Below are 24,158 nucleotides of genomic sequence, written 5' to 3'. Positions count from 1 at the left end.
GGCTGAAGCATCAATAGGAGAGGAGGAGGACTCTGAGGCTGCCTTCAACAGTTACTGTTGACAAACTCAGCAGAGATTGAGGAAAGAATTCCAATTGCTTCTTCTATCAAATGAGAAGGGCGAGGGCAGAGAAGGCAAGCCTAGGAGAAATCAGAAGATGGAATAAAAGAGAAAAACAACCTGTTTCCTCACACACACACCCCCAAATATATGTGTACATGATCAACACAAGAATTTACATTGCTTGACTTGAGAAAATCCATGTTTTTAATTGAGAGGAAAAGCCACTGTTCATCTTGCTAATGTTGTCTTCTTACTCCTCTCCATAATGCCTTATTTCCTTTACATCTTTTCCCCAGTAATCATACATAGTGTGTTTTTGAAGCAATATATTGTAATGTGGTCATAATAATTGCCTCTGTAGAACATCTGTAGAGTGCATCCTAAGTGCTCCAGAAAGCCATGCCTGTGTCTCAAACTAGCATTCAGAATGGCTTAACAATACAGGTAGTCTTTGACTTACAACCACAATTGAGGCCAACATTTTTGCTGCTAAGTGAGACAAGTGAGTTTTAAGTGAGTTTTGCCCTATTTTATGACCTTGCTTGCCACAGTTGTTGAGTGAATCACTGCAGATATTAAATGAGTAACATGGTTGTTAAGTGAATCGGACTTCCCCATTGACTTCGTTTGTCCAAAGGTCATGAAAGGGGGTCACATGAGCCCAAGACACGGCAACCATTGTAAATATAAACTAGTTACCAAGCAGCTGAATTTTGATCACATGACTACGGGGATGCTACAGTGGTCATAAGTGTGGAAAAATGATCATAAGTCCTTTTTTCAGTGCTGTTGTAACGTTGAACAGTCACTAAATGAACTGTTTGTAAGTCGAAAACTACCTGTATGGCCGATTATGCACATGATTATTTAAGATTTAATTAATATTTACATGTAACCATTCATAAAGCAACCATGGAAAATGGACAAGGTACGTCCAAATTCTTAAAATCATTAAATAAAAACAGATATCATCATACAAACAGTCTAAGAGCAATAAAATCTGATTTAAAAAAAAGATCTACTAGGGCCAGAAATAATAAAGTAAAAGTTACAGATAAATTATTTATAGGGAAATAAGTTTATAATCGGCCTTCTATTTGTTGCCACTCTGAAATAGGGGTTCTGGAAATAGGGCCTTTAAACACTATTTCAAGGCATGGCAATTTATAAAGGGGAGAAGAGAATCCTTCTGAAAACATGGTTCAAACATATTTAGTTTTTAAAAATTAACAGTAGTAAGTAAAATTTGGTCTAGGAATAGTTTTGGAACAATTGTAGTTCATAAATCATTAATGTGACATAATTATATTGGAACAATCTCTTTAGCAAGTTCATTATCATAGTTTGAACTATTGCATTTTCCAGGTATTTTTTGAAATGTTCCAATATAAGGAACTGCAATAATCCATATAATAATTTTCCAATGAATAACTTTAAGATACAGAATTCCAGATAGCATATTTGCCTAATTAAAATATTTTAAAGATTAATTTAAAAAATAGTACCACATTTTAGCAACTCTACCTTCCACAAATGGGTAATTAAGGATGTTAGAAAATGAATTGTCCTGAACTGAACTGAATGTAATTCGATAATTGCATCTATGCAGATGTATGTCATGAAAGTCATTAAAAACAGCATCCAACATTTTCTTCTGCTGTATGAAAGGGGTAACAAATCTTGCTCCTTCCTTCCAAACATTGCTGTGTCAAAAATCCTGGCCTACCAATGACCAAAACATATTTACGAATAGTACTAAACAAAATCCTGACTGAATATTGTGCCTGATCATATTGGTTCTTTAGAACCCATGCACTTCCTAGAAGTGGGTCAGCTGGCCAGGAACTTAATGTTCTTTTCCAGAAAGGAAAGAAATGAGTTTCTAGAAGATCCAATGGTTGCTTGGCGGGATTAGGAACAAGTGGGAATTTCTATCTGAGTAATAATTATGCTCAGTCACACTGAAATAACACTGAAGATACTGTTCTAACTGATGTTTCTTGCTTAAAGAAATACATCAAAATAGCATCAGTTGGCTACAGACTAGCATTAATTTTCAGGCAAGCATTAAGATAATTTTACACAAATAATTTAAACTTCGTATTTTATTTATGTAGAATGCAGTGGAGTGTGCAGTTTTGGGTGCTCCAGAATTTGTCTATGCAAGGCCACACTTGCATGGGCTGCCCCTGTTACAGTATTCTTCCAAGTCCAATTCACAGTATTGGTCATCAGTTTTAAAGCCTACAAAGTGACTTGCAGGATCATCTGTCTTTGAGAGCTTCTGTCCGTTCCACCCAATTTTAGCAGAATCTTGGTCCCCTCTATCAAAGAGTACTATCTCGCAGGACTAAGGAAGTGTGTCTTTCCTTGCTGTATCTGCCATATGAAACAGCTTCTCCCTGAAATTCAGATGGTTCCACTCTCTTGGCCTGGTGTAGGACAACTTGCCGTAGCCATGGCCATCTCACCATAGCCAACTCGCTGTGGGACAAATCGCTGTGGCCAACTTGTTTCAGGACAACTCGCCATGGGACAATTCCACATGAGATAACTCAAATGTAATAAATGTTATCTGCTGCTGTTTCTTCAACATTATATTCATTTTTGTCCATTTCTACAAAAATGGAAATAATATCGAAGAAACAGTGATTGATAAACATTTATCACACTGAGTTATTCTATGTGGAATTGTCCACAGCAAAGGGTCCCATGGTGAGTTGGTGGCAATGAGTTGTTTATAGCAAGTTGGCAACGGTGAGATGGCCGTGATGAGTTGGCCGCAACAAGTTGTCCCAATCCTTCTTGGCCTTCCAGAAAGCTGTTAAAATCTGCCTTTCCCCCCTGCGAATTGCCAGGGGGAGGGGCATGTACATGTATCTGTTACTATGGAATTGTTATTTATTTTTGCTTACATAGGATTATTTTCATCAGTTGGTGTATGTGTGTGGGGGTTATATTAATTGGATTGCTCATTGCCCAGAGTTAGGTATTCAAGATGGGGAGCTATATAAAATTTCTAAACAAATAACTTTCTCTTACCTCCTCATTATATCAGGAAGAAGATACCCCCTGCTTTTGAGCAAAATGGAAAAGGAGGCATAAAAATTGAGCGCAAACGTGTGCCAAAGTCTTCACTACAGCAGAGTGAAGGACAAACAGATGAGAAGGGAAGTAAAGAAAGGCGTGATGGGAGAAGGTTAGAGAAAGGGAGGTCTCAAGACTACTCTGACTTCCCTCCCCATTTTGAGGAAGGCAAGACAGTTAATGAGGAAAAACTGAGGAAAGAAGATGAATATACCAGGTATAGGAGTGATCCAAATCTTGCAAGATACCCTGTGAAACCCCATCCTGAAGAGCAGCAGATGCGCATGCATGCAAAAGTTTCAAAAGTGCGGCATGAGAGAAGACACAGTGATGTTGCCTTGCCTCATACTGAAGTTGAGGAGCCTGAGGTGCCTGAGAATAACCATGGAAAGCATTCACAGTTACAAGGAACTCAGGATATAAAATCCCACGTGGATGCCCTGAGGACATATCCAATAGAAAGAACAGGTGATGTCAGGATTTCTGTTTCTAAACAATTAATTTCTCATACCCCATCAACGCCCCGCCATAGCATGGTTCTTACAGAACATTTAGAATCCAAAAATCATGATTCCTTTAAAGCACAAACTCGCTTAGATCCCAGCTCTGCAATTCTCAGTCGGAAAGCAAAGCGAGAGAAAATAGAAACCATGCTAAGAAATGATTCCCTTAGTTCTGATCAGTCAGAATCAGTGCGACCCTCTCCCCCAAAACCTCATAGATCAAAACGTGGTGGGAAAAAAAGACAGATGTCTGTCAGCAGCTCTGAGGAAGAAGGAGCATCAACACCTGAATATACCAGCTGTGATGATGTAGAAATAGAAAGTGAAAGTGTCAGTGAAAAGGGTAAGTCTTCCTTTAAAAAAAAAAGAAAACAAAAAGTACTGTATATGCTTGAAATCTGTATGTGTGTATGTATATATACATATTCTCCATGCACTAATTGTTATGTGGTTGTTACACTAGTATTATTATGCTAACATAGTGAAGGTGTTGAAGGAGTAACTTTTTAAAATCTGAACTACCGCAAGCTCTTGTGGATTGGGTTAAATCTTGGTAAGAGAATTATAGTTATTAAAATACTATTTCTTCGATGGCCAGTGAAAATAAGCAGTAAGGACTGCATACCTACTATACCTTCTTTCCTTTTCCTTGTTTTCCTCACCTCTTTTCTTCCCTGTCTTCTGCGTAGTTCGCGTTTTTGGATGACATGCTCTTTTCTTCCTTTTTCTCCCCTAAAAATATTGCACTATGGACATGAAATTTATCTCTGAAAAAGTGTAGCCCATCCTATGATGTGATTTGTACTTATTCTACATACAAATTTAATATAAAACAGTGTTAAGGATGCTGAGAAAATTGAAATGCAATGGTTCCACCCCCCCAAAATCTCTAAATGGCAAATGTTTTTTTTTTCTTTTCATTTCACTATATGGTTACAGCAACTTGATTATGGATTCTCCACTGACTCTCAGTACCACCAGTTACAATAGGAACACTTTAATCACTACACCACACTGACTCTCCGTCCACTGATTAATATCAGATCCCACATGTTGAGGTAATTCCTGTTAGGAGAATGAGCGCAAACAGGGAGATGTAGTGAGAGTGGTGAAGAATAACACACAGCCAGCACACAGATACACTGCATAGTAAAATGTAGGTTTTTACTTCCAGTAAAACCGTTAAGCAAAATTCAACAAACAGTCCAAGTCTTTCATGGTTAAAGCAGTCAGTTTTCAGTCCAGGGATAATTCAATAACTAAGTCCAGTATCATAAACAGTTCAGTAAAAGACTCACATCAAATCCAAGAACAACGATGATCAGCAACAGTCAATAGGGAAATGCAGGGACGGCAACACTCTCAGCAACAACAGAACAGACCAACCCAGGTTTCTGGCTCCATCTTATGGCCACTTGAAGAACCACACCCAATTACAATTTTAGTATTCCCTTAAAGAGACAGTATTAAAATATCTATCCTGGTTTATATATTTTCCAACCCAACTGTTAGGTGACTTACATTCCTAACATTCTCCCCTTTGGGTAGGACAATATATACAACCTTACATTCTAAGTCCATAATCCTCATAGCAAGCCTTATGCTTTACAGAGCCTTGGGCTTTTATAAAATGATCTGTGATGTTATTTTCTGACATACAGTATTCCAGCTTAATCATCTTACTTTGAACACATTGTCTCACATTTAAATATCTTAAATCTGTGTGTTTTAATCTTCTCTTAACAGCAAGATTGGAAGCCATCTGTATTGCTGATTGTTGTCTTCATAAACAACAGTAGAATCTGCTACATCAATTCCCATATCAATTAATAGTTGCTTATAACAAACTAAATCTGTACATAATAAAGACAAACATGAGAATTCAGCCTCCGTTGTTGATAAACTTAAATGTTTCTGTCGAATAGACCTCTATCCAATCAATATCTTTCCCAATAATGCTATAGTACCTGACGTAGATTTATGTGTATTTACGTCTGTAGCAAAACTTTCATCGGCGTATGCAGTTAGACTTAGTTCATCCTTAGGCTCCAAATACAATGCATAATGCATTGTTTGTTTCAGATATCTTAACACACGCTTAGCAGCTTGCCAGTGCCTTTCAGTTGGCTCAGTATTAAAATCTGGCTAATTGGTTCACACAGTATGCTATATCTGGCCTTGACCAATTACTGAGATAAGATAAACTACCAATCAAGGACTGATAAATGTTTTTATCAAAAACAGGACTTTGTACATCACTGTGACTGAACTCTTGGCGCATTGGTGTTTTAGCCGGTTTACAAAGTTCTATTTTAAAATTCTTTAGTAATTGGTTAATTTTATCTGCCTGTGAGATTTTGTAACCTCCCCTAGTTCTATCTATCTTTAAACCAAGATATTGTTTAATTTCACCTAACTTTTTTATCTTAAATTTCTTCTCTAACAGTAACATTATTTTAGTAGCTTCTTGTTCAGTTTTGGTGATTAATGTTATGTCATCAGTAAATAATAGAAACAATGCCACTACACCATTATTTTCCTTTTTAAACAAACATGGATCAGCCATGCCAGCTGCAAAATCTATCTTAGTTAATTCCTTAACTATACATTGATTCCACTCATATCCTGATTGCTTTAAGCCATAAAGACTCTTTTTCAATCTCCAGCAATCAGTTGTATTATCATTTTTGATACCTAAAGGTTTCTTTAAATATATAATGTGTTGCAACGGTGCATTCAGATATGCCGTCTCTACATTTAAATGATTTACAATGTATTCCTCCTTAGCTGCCCACACTAATGCTGCTCGTAATGTAGTAGCCTTCAGACTAGGTGCAAACACCTCCTCATAGTCGTTTGCTGTCTGATGGAACCCTTGTGCTACTAACCTGGCTTTATGGGTAACAGTCCCATCTACACCTGTCTTTAGCTTGTAAATCCATTTACATCCTATGGCTTGTTCACCTGGTAGTAACCTGACATTTTCATATATCTCCAGTTTTTGTAAGAATTTCAGTTCCTTATCCATTGCTTCCTGCCAAGCAGCCTGATCCTTAGCAAGATACAGTTTCAGTTCATTATAATTACTAGGAACTGTATTTACTTGGCATACAACACTAGCCTGATATCTATCAGGTGGTTATGTTACATGGGTTGAACGTCTTGGTAATACAGGACTTACTGATGGATTCACATGTGCCACCTGCTCCTGTTCTCCTACTTCCTCCTGTTCTTCCTTTTTAATGGCTATTCGTGGTTTACTTATTTTATCTTTAGGGACTATTTGGGTGTCAATAATAATATCATTGCTGAATTCCTGTTCCAGTTTATTCCACCCAACGTGCTCAAGAAATTTAGCACTAGCACTGCAGTAAATATTAGCTATGCCTTGATCCCAAAATGTAAACGATCTATGGTTGGCCTCATAACCTACAAAAAATAATTTCTTAGCTCTATGTTGCCCTTTCAGTCTTACTTGTGAGGGATATGCACCCATGCTGGAGCTCCAAATGTATGTAGGTAATTTAAATTTGGTTTTCTGCCATGCCAATGAGTGAATGGCAATTCTTCAGTTGTTGTGTTAACTACATTGTTTAAAACATGGTAACTACATATGTGCCTCACCCCACAGTGTTTCAGGCAAACCTGAATCAGATAACATAGTGCGAGCCATGACTTGTAACGTTTGCCCTCTTCATTCTACAAACGAGTTATGTTGTGGTCTGTAAGGTGCCGAACATTTATGCTGGACACCAGCCAATTTCAGCAGTGTTTGGTATCTATTGTTAACAAACTCAGTCCCATTATCAGTAACTAAAGTAATTACTTTACTCCTCATTTTTCTCTCAGCAAATCTTAGCCAATTAAAGAAATGTTGGAATGTTTCTGTTTTGTTTTTCATGAGATACAGAAACCCTACCGTGAGTAATGGCCATTATACTCAAAATATAGCAGGCACCTCCCAAACTAGGTTTTTTAAGACCAATTATGTCAGCAAGAACAACCTCTAAAGGTTCTTTGGTCTTAAACCCATTCAGTCTGTGTGCTGGAATAATCTTGCTTTTCTCTTGGCTACAGGCATTATAGTTTAAATACTTGCTACAGGGTTTTAATTTTACTCCCTTTGACAATGTAACAGTTTGTTTGAGCATTTTGAAATAAATGTGCCCTAGACGTCTGTGCAGTAAATGTATACATTCGTCATGTGGCTTAGCATTGTTATAAACCGAGTTAGCCATCTTCAACTGATCATCATGTATCACATATAAATCATTCTCTAAAGTAGCAGTAACACTTTTACTCTCTTTCTGTATTATACAGTTATCTCCCCTAAAGGTTACTACATAACCAAGATTAACTAAAGCCCTTACTGATAACAAATTAAATTTCAGTTTAGGTACATATAACATAGTTAAATGCTCATTTACACAGGAACAATATGCAGTACCTTCACCAGATGCTTTAAGCTTCCATCCATTTGCCAATGATACATGTTGCTTACTCGTAGACATCTTTACAAACCTCAATCTATAGTAAAGCACTGTGATGCTCCACTATCAACAACCCACAAATCATGGTTTACAGTTGAATTGCTAGACATAGCTAAACTAACATTTTTCTTAGCCTTCTGGTAATTACCAGTATTCTGTCATTTGCCCTTCTTACAGAATCTAACTATATGTCCCCTAGACCCACAAGAAAAACATTTCCTAACAGTATAGGCAGTTGAAGACAAATCCTCTTCTTGTGGTTGTTCCTTCCTTAGTTGGTCCCTATCCAGTCGTCTTCTTGCTTCTTCTAACAACCTTCTGGTTATGTCAGTCAATGTCAGTTCATCTTTGGTCAGGACTTCCAGTGAAGATACATAATCATCATAACTTTCATCCAATGAGGAAAGAATGATGTAAACTTGATGCAGCTCTGAAAATGTCAGTTCCTTTTCATGTAGCTCTTGAAAAGTTCTTTTCATGAAGTTCAAATGAGCTAACATATCTCCACCTTTCAGAAGACGTGCTCTAAACAGTTTACGTGTAAGATGTATGTGTGCACCTACACTGTCATGAATATAAATCCTCTTCAAATTCTCCCAACACTTAGCAGCAGACTCTTCTCCACGAATATGGACTAGCTGCTGGTCACTCAGTGTTAGTCCAATTATACAAAGAGCTTGTTCGTTGTTCTATTTAAAGTCAGCAAGCTTCTTGGCATCATCCTCATTATTTGGATCCCAAGCATTTACATTCGGTGGACCTTGAACTGCAGCCCATAACCCTTCTCTACGCAGAAGTAGACTGCACTTCGTGGACCAGGAAACATACTTTGTTCCATCCAACTGGGTTATCAGTGATAGACTTGTTGACAGGTCTTGTGCCATCTTTACCAGGACAGTAACCTACAGTTAAACAGTAAACAGCTGTCTGTATACAGTACTGTGTATTCACACCAACTCTCACCAACTCACCAACTGGTATGGCCTGGGCCCATAACCAGTGTTGAGGTAATTTCTTTTAGTTTTTTTGTCCATGGTGTAGGCCAGGAACATTTTTTATCTCCCACTAACTGAAGCTGCAGAGACTTTGCTACCTTATATTAGTTAATCAGAGACTGGCTGTTTTTCTGCTGCAGAGGTTACACAACCATAATTGTTGAGGACTAGAGAGGTTGTGTAACCTTGTTGAGGTAATTCCCCATTAGGAGAATGAGCGCACACAGGGAGACATAGTGAGAGTGGTGAAGAATAACACACAACCAGCACATAGATACACTGCATAGTAAAATGTTTTTAGTTCCAGTAAAACCGTTAAGCAAAGTTCAACAAACAGTCCAAGTCTTTCATGGTTAAAGCAGTCAGTTTTCAGTCCAGGGATAATTCAATAACTAAGTCCAGTATTATAAACAGTTCAGTAAAAGACTCACATCAAATCCAAGAACAACGATGATCAGCAACAGTCAATAGGGAAATGCAGGGATGGCAACACTCTCAGCAACAACAGAACAGACCAACCCAGGTTTCTGGCTCCATCTTATGACCATTTGAAGAACTATACCCAATAACAATTGTAGCATTCCATTAAAGAGACAGTATTAAAATATCTATTCTTATTTATATATTTTCCAACCCAACTGTTAGGTGACTTACATTCCTAATGCCATACACACACACCTGGTTGATTTTCCCCCCTTCTTTATTTAGATAATTTATAAACTTTTTTTTTTAACTTCAGGTGCATAAAGGGGAAACCCAAAGCTGCCTTTCTTTATTCTGTACAAAGAAAAGCAGTCTGGTTTTCCATAGTAAACTTAGAAGATTATCTAGACTCCTTGCAGTGTTCAGATACATCTCAAAACTACATGGTAAGTTTTCCATGTTGAGAAAGACTGCTGCCAAGTATAATGCATCTGGTTGGGACTGGCAAAATGAGAAAATCAGGTTAGATCTTTATATACCTGAATTATTGTTCCTCCTAAAGAAAGATGATGTAGAATTTAAGACAATCTACAAAGAGGGATTAGAAATAGGAAGGAAATAGGAAGGATTAGAAAGGAAGAAAACCCACTTTTCTCTCTTACTATATTTTCAATATATCCAAGATGACCCTTTCTTTTTAATGGTACATTATTTGGGGAGTGTGGGATTCTACTCTCTTTTAGTATAAGAAACCAATTGGTTACATTGCTCTCTCCTCCAACAAGTTCCCATACTGTAGCTTTCCAGCAACCACCATTTCAGTCGATTGCCTCTTAGTAAGATTGGCCATGATAGTCCTCCATGAGAAGCAAACGTGAAATTTCATATCACTACCCATAAACTTAATTCAACAATTGTACAAGTTTGTACTCTCTTGCTACGCTGTTAACAGTTGTTAAATACTTTAATGGCCCATAAAGTAAAGGCCCTTTTACAATATGTGTAGTTATAAACTAATGTCCAAGGTGCGATCAAGTTCTAAGAAAATTTGCCCCCTGAGTCCCCTGACTCGGTTCCAAAATCTCTACCAACAGCAACTACTAGAGTCTATAGGAAATAAAGGAAACTAAAATTGGTAGCAATAGTAATAATACTTAGACTTATATACCACTTCACAGTGCTTTACAGCCCTCTCTAAGCGATTTACAGAGACAGCACATTGCCCCAAACAATCTGGATCCTTATTTTATTGAGCTCAGAAGGATGGAAGGCTGAGTCAACCTTCAGCCGGTGAGATTTGAACTGCCAAATTGCAGGCAGACGGCAGTCAGCAGAAGTAGCCTGCTCAACTGCACTCTAACCATTGTGCCACCATGGCTCATTTTAGCTGTCTTTAATATACAGGTAGCCCTTGACTTGCAGCGAATCAATTAGTGACCACTCAAAGTTTAAATGGCAGTGAAAAAGTGACTTGCAATCAGTCCTGCCTCTTACAACCCACACAGCATGCCCTCAGACACTTGATCACAATTTGGCTTCATGGCCGTGGCATGTATTTATGATGATTGCAGTATCTCAGAGTCATGAGATCACCATTTGTTACCTTCCAAATCAACTTTCAACAAGTATAGACCATGGAAAAATCCAGATGTTCTTAATGACCATGTGAATCAATTATCAATTGCAGTAATTTGTTTAAGAACTGTTGCAAAAAGGTTGTCAGGTCAACAGCTGCCTTACTTAGCAGTGGATATTCTGGTCCCAATAGTGGTGATAAGTTGAGGACTACCTGTACATGAATACACTTATGTGTATAATGAAGAATTGTTGCAAGTTTTAGATGCCTTTTCTTAGAAGAGAAAAGACATCTTAGAAACCTGGGCTTCCATCCATTCTTACTGGTAGCTAGTTTTCTGACTCAGCTATAAGATTGCAATATATATTGTTTGAAAGGTCAGTCTGAACCTTTACATTATTGATTACACAACTAGTGAAATGATGAAAATAACATTTTCAAAAGCAAATTGGAAAGTATAAAGTGCTCCCAACACCTGATGCAGGCAAAAAAGGTAATTGCCTCCCTCAGGTCTAGTTTGTAGATGACATACTTTAGCAATACATGCACAGATCTCTGCAATGTTAAATGAAGTCTTGAATATAGGAGCTCCCATTCCTTTCCTTTATTCTTCTATAGCTGCAAAATAAATTATGATTCATTTCCCAGGGTTCCTTATGATTTAACATTTACTAATCAATTGCTAAAAGACTGCCTTCAAACCTGACATGAATCTGCTTTGTTTGGCAAGCAAGAATGTAATGCACCATTCATTTTTTTCCATTTTCTACATAGGAACGTATCAAGTAAAAAAGTCTTTCTAGATGTTGCAAGATATTTTTAAGAAATACTAGGTAACCTAAACCCTGTAAATCTTTTATTCACATACATTCTGGGGTAATGCAGGAATCAAAATGAAAGATTCTGCAATAAATGTGTATGACAACATTTTGTTTATTTATTTATTTTGTCAAGCAATTATAAGGTATAAGTATAAATATAGTTATGAATACATGAAATGGATACATATAAGAAAAAAATAAACAATAGGACAGGGACAGTAGGCACATTGGTGCGCTTATGCATGCCCCCTAAAGACCACTTAGGAAAGGGATAAGGTCAATAGGAGACAGTCTAAGGTTAAAATTTGGGGGGATTGGGGAAGAAACCACAGAGTCAGGTAGAGTATTCCAGACATTGATACTCAGGTAGAGTATTCCAGACATCCAGCAAAAGAAGGCTCATCATGTAAGACGGGTGTCAAAATGGTGGCCCACAAGCCAGATGTGCCATGTACAGGCCATGCCCACTCTAGCTCCGCAAATAGGAAAAAAGTTGTGAAACATCACATGATGGCAATGTGACGCAGTGAGTTTGACACCCGTGATGTAAGAAATTGGTTCCATGATCATAACTACACATGCAATTAAGATTTCCCCCCTCCAATATTCCACCATGACTTTTGTTTACCTTTTATTTCATGTTCTGCACTTTGGAATGATAGCAAACAGATCTTATTATATATCATACCATCAGGTGTTTGGAGATTTAGATTTTATCTTCACTGAATAATCTTTTTCAAATTAAATTTACCTAGTTACATTTTTATAAGCTCTAGCTGCTAGGTCATCCCTCCTTTGTGCTTCATCCAATTTCTCTTCTGAAGGCCTGATCCCCAGATTTTAAGGTGGGATCTGGCCAGTGCACTTGAATATGCAAGGTGAATGCATTTATTGAGTTGAGGTTAAAGGCAAAGCAAGTTGCTCAGAATATATGTACTTGATTACTACACATCTTAAGGTTGTTGTCAACTTTTAGTGACCGCATGGATAATCTGATCCTTTAGCTCTTACAATGGTGCACTCATCACTATCATAATTGAATTTATTCACCTTGCCGCTCTTCTCTTTTATTCACTTTTTCTATTTGGAGCTTTCTCTAGAGAGGTAGGACTTTGCATAATAGCAATAGCACTTAGACTTATATACCCTTTTATAGTGCTTTACAGCCCTCTCTAAGTGGTTCAGAGAGTCAGCATATTGCCCCCAACAATTTGGGTCCTCATTTTACCCACCTCGGAAGAATGGAAGACTGAGTCAACTTTGAGCCTGGTGGAATTTGAACTGCCAAATTGTAGGCAGCTGGCTGCAGAAGTAGCTTGAAGTACTCCACTCTAACCACTGCGCCACTTACAACCACCCAAAGAATATTTAGCTAAATGAAATCTATATGCTATATTCAGTTTTGAATACTGACTCACCATGTACACCAGTAGTCCCCAACATTTTTGGTACCACGATTTCCTGCAAGACAATTTTTCTGCCGGGGTGGGAAGGAGGAGTGCACAACCTAGATCCCTCGCATATGTAGCTCACAGTAGGGTTCATGCTCCATGTGAGAATCTAGTACCCGATGATCTGAGTTGCAGCTGAGGTGCTGATGTTAGCGCTGGGGAGTGGCTGCAAATACAGGTGAAGCTTCACTTGCTCACCTGCCTCTCATCTCCAACTGTGCGGCCCGGTTCCTAACAGGCCATAGACCAGTACCAGTCCATGACCTGGGGTTGAGGATCCCTGATGTATACCATATCTTTACATTCACTAGTATGAATTTGCAAAATTTATTTATTTTTGCACGTCATGAAGAGAAAGCCCTCGTATATGATTATGGACAGTAGACAGTGATAGCAATAATTGTTGTGACAGTCACCATCGTCGTCACCATCATCATCCTAGTGTTTTTTCCGCTTTTCAGATCAATGTGGATCAAATTGGTCTGATAGTGGAGGCTACAATAAATCTGGTGATCAAAGAACACCATATATCTAATTTTGTCTATTAGCTGATGCAAACATAATGTAATATTTTCTTGCCCATCTTCATTACTCCCTGCTGCACATACCTCTCATCTGCTGGGGAGGATTGGGATGCTAGGAAAGGAAGAGTGAGGGCCTACACCTGTCCACCTTCTCACTTGCAGTTAAAACTTACTACAGGTAGTCCTCAAATTATGAGCAAAATTGAGCCCAAAATTTATGTTGTTAAGTGAGTCAGTTGTTAATGAATTTTGCCCCATTTTACTACTTTCTTTGTCACAGGTCTTAAGGGAATCACTGACATTGTCAAGTTAGTAACACAATTGTTAAGTGAATCTGGCTTCCCCATTGAGTTTGTTTGCCAGAAGGCTGCAGAAAGTGGTCACATGACCTTTGGAGACTGCACATAAATATGAGTCAGTTGCCAAGCATCTGAATTTTGATCATGTGACTGTGGGGATGCTACAGTGGTGTTAAGTGTTGAAAACCGGTCGTAAGTCATTTTTTTTTCAGTGCCATTGTAACTTTGAACGGTCACTAAGTGAAATGAGGATTACCTGTACAAGGAAGGAGCAAGATGAAGAGGATCACAGGAGCCAGAACTTCAGATCTTGAAGCCAGTAGCTTTCTGGCGTTCACTTGCAACTACTTTGGGACTGATCCCAAAATTTAATCTTTTGATGAAATTTTCTTTTTTTCTTTTTCTTTTTTCCTTTTTGCAGTGAAAACAAATTGTGCCTTTTATTAATGAGAATAACATCTTTGACAGGTTGAAAATTCAGTGGGTACATAGAGAACGTTGTACGTGTATAGTCTGGATTTCTTTAATCTATGCCAACATGAGCCTAATCATAGCTTGGCCTAGAAAATGTTGATAAGGATAAGGTTTGTTTCTCATGACAATATTAGAAAAGTATTAAATACTATATCGAATCTGGGTGTTTTTTGTTTTGCTTTCCATAGAGGCAAATGATGTCAAAAGAAGAAAAGCAATGCTACGTAATGAAAGTTGATCTGATGCAGTCAGTTCACTCTTCTCCCCTCTTTCTGTTTATACGATTGTCAGGTAAAATAGTTTAGTAAAAGCGAACAAACTGCTTTTTTAAAATGGCCCCTCAGAATTAAAAAGCAGTTCGAAGAAAGATTTTAAGTAGAAGTCCATGCTGGAAACATAGTTTAGTATCAGTGATACTAAAGCCTTCTGAGATCAGGGAGAGGGACCCTCTCACAGACAGATGTTTCTATTTCTTCTGTGTTAAGGATTTGTTTCTTGAACATTTATTTTAACAACTATTTCTGCCTAGTTTCTTTCTCTTAGTTTATACTGACTTTGAAAGTGTTCCTTTTAGGCTCACTGTAGCATGTTCATGGTCAGGTTTTCATATTGTTGTCCTTTAATATAACATTGATACAATTATTTTTCATGGTTATGTTAGCCAGCTTGGGCCTCATTCTTTAGAAAAAAATGTGGTAGAAGTAAAAATGATACAATCTTGTCAATGATTAGACGCCAGTTAGAGGAATAAGGATGGCATAATAGTGCTGTTATGCCACTAAGCAGAGAAAAAAGAGAGTATGAATTCCGCTAATGTTGAATTTATGGGCAAGAAACAGTAAATATGGATGAATAGAGGATTCATAGGTTGAGAATTAGAAGGATGATGGGTTCAGTGGATCAAATGAATCACAATCCAAAAATGAAGACAAGGAAAAACTAAAATCAGAAAGTATATTTTAAAAAGCGAGCAGGTAGAACAATTAAAGGGGAGCAAAACAATATTTCTGAGAAAGTTCAGCATTGGTAGATTGATTACAAGAGATAAAAGTATTGGGATAGAAGTATGTTGGAGACTGATGAAGAAGGCAGGAAATAAATCCATGCAAAAAAACTAAATGGGTAAGTTAGAAAATATGAAAAAGTATAGAACAAGAGGATTAGTTTTTAGGTCTGGATTTCTACTTCTACACCTAGATCCTCTCATCTGCTTTTAATCTGGCACCTTAAAGATGTGTTGGATCTAGAAGATGAAATATAGCACATCTAGGGAGCCTTAAATCAGTTGGATAAAGCAAGGGCTGCCAATGAGAGCTTCCTTACAGCTCTTACTGGCCACCTGACTTTGTATCTGACATTTTGAAGAAATACCTCTGGGCTGGATTGTTCCAGAGTTAAATCTGTGTCTACCTTGGAAAAGAGAGCCAGTTTAATCTAGTGGTGAAGGTGCTGGCCTAGAAATTAGGAGCCTGTGAGTTTTAATTCAACTTTAGACATGAAAGTTGTGTGGGTGACTTTGGATCAGTCACCGCCTCTCAGCCCAACCCACCTCACAGGGATGTTATTGTGGGGAAAATAGGAGGAGGAAGGAGTATTAGTTATGTTTTCCACCTTGAGTTACTTATAAAAAAGTACCATACAGGCAGGATAAAAATCTAATAAATAAATAATTACCTGGGAAGGCATCTGTCATTCACTTGCTTATAGTCCAGTCCATTTTTGCAGACTTAGCTTTTCCGAACTGACAGTCCCAAAGAGAATTTCACAGAGACAGCAGGTCTTCTTGATGCAGTTCAGAAAACACAATGGTAAATAAATGAATGCCTGTAAATTTTACTTGATGCTTGGACTGTGTTAATTTCAGTCCAACTGAACTTAATAAGGAAAAAAATGGTTTCAGTGTTGATAAGGTGGGGTAAGATCTTTTGCATTAAACTTGCCTGTGTTCAGAACCCAGCAGATAAAGCATTTTCCAGTTTCTGCAGTGAAGCAAACATATTGCTTTGTGAGATCCTTAATGGGAGCCTCTGAAAATGATTAAAGATGCTCCATAGGCAGCGAGCCTCTTTTTAGCACTGCGTGGACTGCGTATGGATTATTGCAGTAATCAGTGCTCACTCTACACTGCAGAGATTTGTATTTATGGCAGGTGCTCCGATGGCCCTAATTGATGTTGGTCTTGTAGAATGTTTGACATTGCAGAATCCTTTGGCACAGGCTCAGGAGACAAGAACTACAGGAAACAATGACTCCTTGACTTTGTACTGATTTGGTTTTGGGTGTTTCCCCTGCACCCTTGTGATTATGGTTTTGCTACAGTCTGAAGCTGGAATTCAGCAACCAGCTCAGAGCTGGTTCTGCTTATTAAGGCACTGTGAGCTGATGCTGCTATGTTTGCTGGCTTCCTTTAGTTTCTTCTATATTCCTTGCATTCAGGGACAGGTAATCATATGGTTCTCTCGGACTGAAAGACTGTGGGGATATCTGTAAAATATTATTGTCAATAACTTTTGAGTTTTGGAAAGGGATGGGGTCTTTGCGATGAGGTACAAGTGCTGGTTTTTATATATATATATATATATATATATATATATATATATATATATATATATATATATATATATATATATATAACAAATATGTGTGTGTGTGTGTGTGTGTGTGTGTGTGTGTGTGTATGAATCACCAAGCAATTTTGTTCTTGACTATCCCTTTCATTTCAAATGTTCTGGATTTCTTTTATGTGTATATTTTTTCAAAATATTGTTTGACTTTTAATGTGTTCTTCTAACATTAATATGGTGTGTATATGTGTGTGTACAGAATTATAAACATAATCTGCCTATAAATACAATTCTAGATCAGTGCAAATATTGGTTATGTAGATGCATGATTTTGCATGTTAATTAAATTAGAAATTTCAAACGTTTTGATGGCCAGGGTTATAAAATAATTCACATATGATTTTTAACATTTCTGTTTGACAAAAGAGAGTTCATGTAACCAGCTTTTTCTTGAATTTGTTGTGATTAGTAAATTTCTTTCAAATACCAGTCTGCAGCCTGAATATTCGAATGCAGTATACTTTTGCAAAATCTTTTTATGCAGTATATTAAATTGATCAAGTTTCTATTTTGTATATGCTTTGTGGAGGTATTAATATATTTGTTAGTTGGCCGCATATGTAATAGTTTAAAGTCAGATAGGGATGCGTAGCTTATTCTAGACAAACCTACTTCGGTCAGCATAGCAAAAATAGTGAAGTAATAATATTGCCATATGAAGAATTCTTTAGAAAATAAAAGGATGAGAATTGAGAAATTAATCATATAACAGTGGACAGGTATTTAGACATTATTTTTAAGTACCAGTTATGTGCATCTTATTTGGACAAATGTCTGTTCCTAAAGGACAGAAATTCAGGTGCCTTGGGACATTTGACAGGTTTGAGGTTTAATATTTACAGAATATTATCTGTAAATTTCATTTTAATTTCAGAAGGTTACTTACGTTTTTTTCCTGTTTAAATCAAAACTTAAAAAGCATATAGCACACATCTCTATGGCAAGTGGGAGGCTTTCATATCAGACCAAGACAAGGATAATATATCTTAAATTAAGGTCTGAACCAAATATTTTATAAAATGTTAGTAGCAAAATGAATTAAGAACCCTATGCTAGAAGTTTAATGTGAACTGAACAGGTAAAAGAAATATCTTATATACTTACAGTGTGTATCTGAAGGCATTATCTATTCTGGTATTCTGTATTGTTATTTGTACAGTTCGATCCATTCTGTTGTTGTTGTTTCCAGTAAACTGAATCTGATTTTACCAATTGATGCTTGTGTGGTGTTGCTAATGGTCCCTTAATGCAATTGCCAGAAAGCAGTCAGGAGACCAAAGAGGTCTCCCCTTCTAGTTAGTTAATATTGGCTAGCTAGTTGGACATCAACACTGATTCAACTTAAGACGTCAAGATTAGCATGTTTGCTGCAGGATAATTCTTGCTCTTACATATTCAAAAAGGAAAAGATGCTAGGTAAAGATTCTGCAGAGTCGGCAACATTTCTCTATCTAAAACTTTCAAGGGGTCTGAATGATTTGTGTGTGCTTTTAAATGATGTAAATGAAAGGAAATGGGCCCATGAATTATTTGGAAAATTGAAAGTTAACTTGTCAAAGTCGGGTTTTTTTCCTCTTCTCATCCCCCTCAGGTTAGTTTTCTGTGTGCATTTTTATTTGATAAAACAGTTTTCATCTGGGACTAATTTTAAAGAAGTGTTGTATCTTCTCTGTATGCACTGTTTTAGTCTCCTGTAGCTTTCCATAATTTGCAGGAGGATGTTCAGGTAAATTTATGATCAACGCCTAGTTTTGAAATGGCCTTTCTGTTTCTCCAAATTGTAATGAATCATGTCTATGCACAGTATTAGACCTATCTCCTCTCCCATATCTGCCCTTTTGACTACCCTATATGCCATTGACATTGCCTAACTTTGTCATCCCCCCCACCCCTCACCATTCCAGATAACCTTTTCCTTTTCCTTCCTCCTACTGCTGAAAAGGTGTGCTGGTTGAGGCAGTTGCAAACCCTGTAGAAGGCCTCAAAGGCTTATTGTTCAGCCTCCCCAAAAGCCTCATTTGGTATCCTCAAAGCCTCAATCAGCCTCCCTTGGCCTCCCCAAAGCCTCACTCAATCACCTCAAAGCCTCATGTGGCCTCCCCAAAGTCTCACTTGGTCACCACAAAACCTCATGTGGCCACCCCAAAGCCTCACTCAGTCATCTCAAAGCCTCACTCAGTCATCACAAAGCCTCATCTGGCCACCTCAAAGCCTCACTCAGATTCCCCAAGGCTCATATATTGCCTTTTTAAAATCCAATCTAGTCCTTAAATCACTATTTACTTATTCTATACCTGCAGTGTATTACATATTTAAATAAAGAACATGACAGTGAAATAAGTATAATAGCAGCAGCAGAAACAATAGCGATAATAATGATGTATGAAAAATGGTGATGTATATATTCTTTATTTCATCCCTATAAAGTTCTTTTATATTATTGTAACTATTGTAACACATTATAGATGGGGATAGAATTAAAGAATAGTGGCTTTTATTATATAATAAGTTCAAAATGTAGTATTTATTTATTTAGAAAATTTATATAGCTGCTATTTGTTCATAGAGACTCTAGGTGGCCTATAAGCAATAAAAACACAAGTATAGAAAAAAGTAAACATAAAAAACAATAATTCCCGCCCCAGCGACAACACACAGTCAAATGAGCCATTTGATGGGTTCCATCCTACTCTGGGTTCCCCAGGCCTGCTGGCATTCATAGTAATATGAAGGTTGCACTGCTTATATTAATTAGCTACTGAAACAACAACGCAAAACTTATGTCATACTTAATTAACAGTAATAGTGCACACCTATAAGTACCTACAGAGAACTACTAATTTATTTATAATATCTATACCCCACAGCAATTGAGCAATATATAATAAGCAAAACATTAAAAATCTCCAAGACATAATTAGCTTACAGTAGTGGTGGGATTCAATTTTTTTTACTACCAGTTCTGTGGGCGTGGTGTGACTTGGTGGCCGTGGCAGGGGAAGAATACTGCAAAATCTCCATTCCCTCCCCACCCCACTGACTTGTTTTCCAGCTCCGTTCTCCTGTGCAGGGCAACAAAGACCCAACTGATCAGCTGGGACTCGGGAGACAGAGAATAGATGGACAAAAAAGGATAAACAAAAAGGAATTTCTGGATTGAGCAGAATTTTCTATATTGAATTTCTATTCCTAAGAGACTCATTTGGCTATAGCAGTTCATTTACTTATTTTTATTGCTTAATACACTGACAGATCCATAATACTCTAGTCTTCATCATAATCCATTTTTTTCTTTCTGCTTTTTTACAACTATATATCATCTGATCTATCATCTGATCTAGTCTAATATTTACTCAATTAAATAATTCAATGCATATCACACACAGTTTTGTTAATGTCTTTTCATTACTTAGTAATACATATTAAATGCTAACTACTTATTGTCATTTCTGTTATTAGATGTTCTTTGGTTATCATTAGGAATTTGAAAGCCACATGAAGAATTATTGTGGGATAAAAAATCTATTATGTTTTCATAATAATTATTCAAATCCAAATCTGGATTCAAGAATGCTGATTTATACCTTTAATTTTATAATTAAATCTCCTTGAAATAAGAACCAGTAAGAAGTACTTTTGAGTAGATAATTACAGGATTTGCTATGGGAATTAATTTTGTGTAAATTGTGTTTAAATCAATGGGATAATTAATCATGTCTTAGTTTTGTATGAGTTTAAAAGAAATTATGTAGAACTAACTTTACCCTAGATCCAACTCGCTATATATTTACAGTACACGAATTTAGTGGACCTTATAAAACATTAGTGCATTCTTATAGCTTTTCATTTTGGGCTGTAAAATTCAAAGAGCTTACGTGTAATGTAAAGGTATTTTAATTCCATGCACATTACAATACGTTGCTCTCTATATGTAAAAGGATCACTATACTTAATGCTTTTCTTACAAAATATTTTACATTAAATTTCTGGATGCGGATGTAATTCATTTATTCATTCATATAGTTTTCTTAATATGTGAGAATATAGATTTCTTTCTGTTTATAACTCTTCCAGGTGACTTGGATTATTACTGGTTGGATCCTGCCACATGGCACACTAGAGATACATCCCCTATTAGCTCGGTAAGAAATCTCCCTCCCTCCCTCCCCCATTATTTTGTTGGTTTAAATTAAAGAATAATATTGTTTCATAGCCATTTTAATGTCTGTTGTTCTCAATGTAACCCATATAAGAAATACTTATAAACATTGGATCTTTTCCACTCATGGAGTAGTGTATTCTGTTTATAAAAGTCTTCAAGGGAAGTTCATAATAGTGGAAGTGAAGGAAATAGTTTTCTCTTGGAAGAATCCCCCTTACGCCAGAGTAAGGACTGTAAGCAGAAGTTTATAGGATGCTGCTATTGATTGCAGCAAAGGGTCCATTGTTGTGTAGTAAACATATGTACAGAACAGAATGAAATACAGATAATCCTCAACTTATGACCACAGTCGAATCCAACATTTATGTTGCTAAGTGAGAAATTTGTTAAGTGAGTTTTGCCCCATTTTATGACTTTTCTTGTAACATTCGTTAGGTGAATCACTGCATGCAGTTCTTAAATTAGTAGCATGGATGTTAAGTGAATCTGGTTTCCCCATTGACTTTGTTTGTCAGAAGGTCACAAGAGGGGAACACATAACTCTGGGAAACTATAACCATCATAAATTGTTAAGCATCCAATTGTAAATCATGTTACCGTGGGTATGATGCAACAGTCATAAGTGTGAAAAAAGGTCATGTCAGTTTTTTCAGTGCCGTTGTAACTTTGAATGATCACTAAATGAGAGCTGTTGTAAGTCAAGGACTTCTTGTATATTGGGGCAAACATCATAAAGGTGTTCCCATATATGTTTCTCCAAGCTGAATTCAGGTCCAAATTATGTACTATTTTGTATCCAGTTTTTCCGTGATGATAGATAGATAGATAGATAGATAGATAGATAGATAGATAGATAGATAGATAGATAGATAGATAGATATGAGAGAGAGAGGGAGAGACTGAGAGATGATTGAGCCTTGTTTCCTCATAATCCCATTGTTTAGTTTTGTAACTTTTACTTCCATCTGAGCCTGCTCTTATGTTCCTAGAACAGTCTAGGTGATACAGCCGATTTGACCTCTATTGCCACTGCCACTGCCTTCTTTCTGTTCTCCAGACATGGATTTCGAGGAAAACTCAGATGGAAAAAAAATCTTTGCTTTTGCTTTTCATTTAACTGGCGAATTTGACAGAAATTTAAGCTCAGTATCTGGTCATTTGCAGAGGTCTAGACTTTCTGAGTTATGTTGTCAGATTATAATCCACAAAATGTGCTGTGAACTGGCAACCAAAGGATCTGTATAAGGCCATATTTTCATAATTAGAAAACAAACAGCAATAAGAGAACACAGGTTCAGAGGAAAAAGGACTCAGCCTCAGGGAAAATTACTGTGAAAAGAATCAAACAAGATTCTGAGTTCCTGCAAATGAAATGTAGCACTGCTCTCTGGTTACTTACTGCACCGGTTTGAGTGTAGTTGATTTTTTTTGTTTTGGTTTTAATTCTAAAAGATTTACACCCCACAATTCTGAAATGAGTTTAGATCCACTCCTTTCTGAGCCATGTGGAAATTCAATGAACAAAGCATTAAATAAATTTCTTCCCTGATACTTAACCTGGTTGAGGATGGAATGGTGGTGTCTCCCATAAATTTACTAAAAGCAAAAGGAATTGGATTTCATTCAAGTGTGTGTATTCATGTGTGTGGATGCTATACATTTTGCTGTAATAGGGATCTCTGGAATTTGTCTTGTTAAAGATGTCTTTTGTGAGCTGAAATATACTTATTAGGTTCCAAGTTTTAAATATGATTTTCATGGTTCGGTTGTTAAACATAATGCAGCTTCTTTTAATTCTAGAGATAACAATCCAGTTAAATAATGAATACAATTAATAAAAATAGGTGATCACTATAAAAGTAGAGGCCCAAAGTCTTTACCACAAAAACAATTTCTCAATTCATTTGTTTTCTGGTATTTATATATAATAGCATCCTGTAACTTGGCAACCATCTAAAGAGGGAGATCGGCTAATTGGTCGTGTTATTCTCAACAAGAGAACAACTATGCCAAAAGAGTCAGGTGCATTACTGGGACTCAAAGTAAGTGCTTGGAAACTATACTATAAACTTATTTTCATTAATCTTTTCTAAGAATACTGATCCTTGGTTGAAATTATGACCTTTATTTTTTAGCAAGATTTTAAAGTAGTCTATTATTTAAGTACCACCTTGAGATTAAAAAGAAGCAGCAGAAGTTAAACTTAAATTTATTAATTTTTAAAGTTGAGTTCACATATGCATGGCTGAATTGTATTTTTCCAGTTTGTGGCTTTAGGTATTGTATGACCCAAACAGTGAGGTTAAGTTATTGTACAGTGCACTGTTCAAATCCATGCAATTGGATTTGAATTGAACTGTACATTAGTTGATAATAGGTTAGCATTTGGGTTAAATATTGAATTGAAGCTGATACAAAAATGTGATATCTCCTAGCGTTCTGCCACTTTAGAGAACTTGGGGTGGGTACAAATTTATTTATAATTCAGACATAGCTTACTGTTGTGTCAGTAACCACTCAGGAATTTGGATTTTTTTTTCCTCCGTGAATTCCTAGTTTTTAGAAGTATACACATATATGTATAACTAAATTCCAGATTACATGACATGTAGGAGGAATACTACATATACCCCACTAAGGATATATATTGCCATTTTTAATAGCCA

At 36.8% G+C, this 24,158-nt stretch overlaps 1 protein-coding gene across 46 annotated transcripts in view; it reads left to right on the top strand.

Annotated features, from left to right (window-relative positions):
* Nucleotides 1–24,158, top strand: part of RIMS1 (regulating synaptic membrane exocytosis 1) — a 259,181-nt gene that overhangs the window by 131,913 nt on the left and 103,110 nt on the right. For 43 of the 46 annotated variants that reach the window (XM_087915329.1, XM_087915343.1, XM_087915448.1 and 40 more), the window contains 3 exons: nucleotides 3,122–3,996; nucleotides 21,405–21,472; nucleotides 23,424–23,534. In XM_087915329.1, coding sequence (XP_087771455.1) covers nucleotides 3,122–3,996; nucleotides 21,405–21,472; nucleotides 23,424–23,534 — 1,054 coding nt within the window. Of the gene's footprint in view, nucleotides 1–3,121; nucleotides 3,997–21,404; nucleotides 21,473–23,423; nucleotides 23,535–24,158 lie in introns of those variants that run through there. The other 3 variants (XM_087915590.1, XM_087915581.1, XM_087915576.1) reach the window with 1 other exon arrangement.

Source organism: Pseudonaja textilis, chromosome 1 (assembly GCF_049901715.1).
Source record: "Pseudonaja textilis isolate UNSWEBS1 chromosome 1, rPseTex1.2, whole genome shotgun sequence".
In the NCBI taxonomy this organism is placed as follows: Eukaryota; Metazoa; Chordata; class Lepidosauria; order Squamata; family Elapidae; genus Pseudonaja; species Pseudonaja textilis.
Note: the sequence above shows the minus strand (reverse complement) of the source record. Positions and strands in the feature narration are given on the sequence as shown.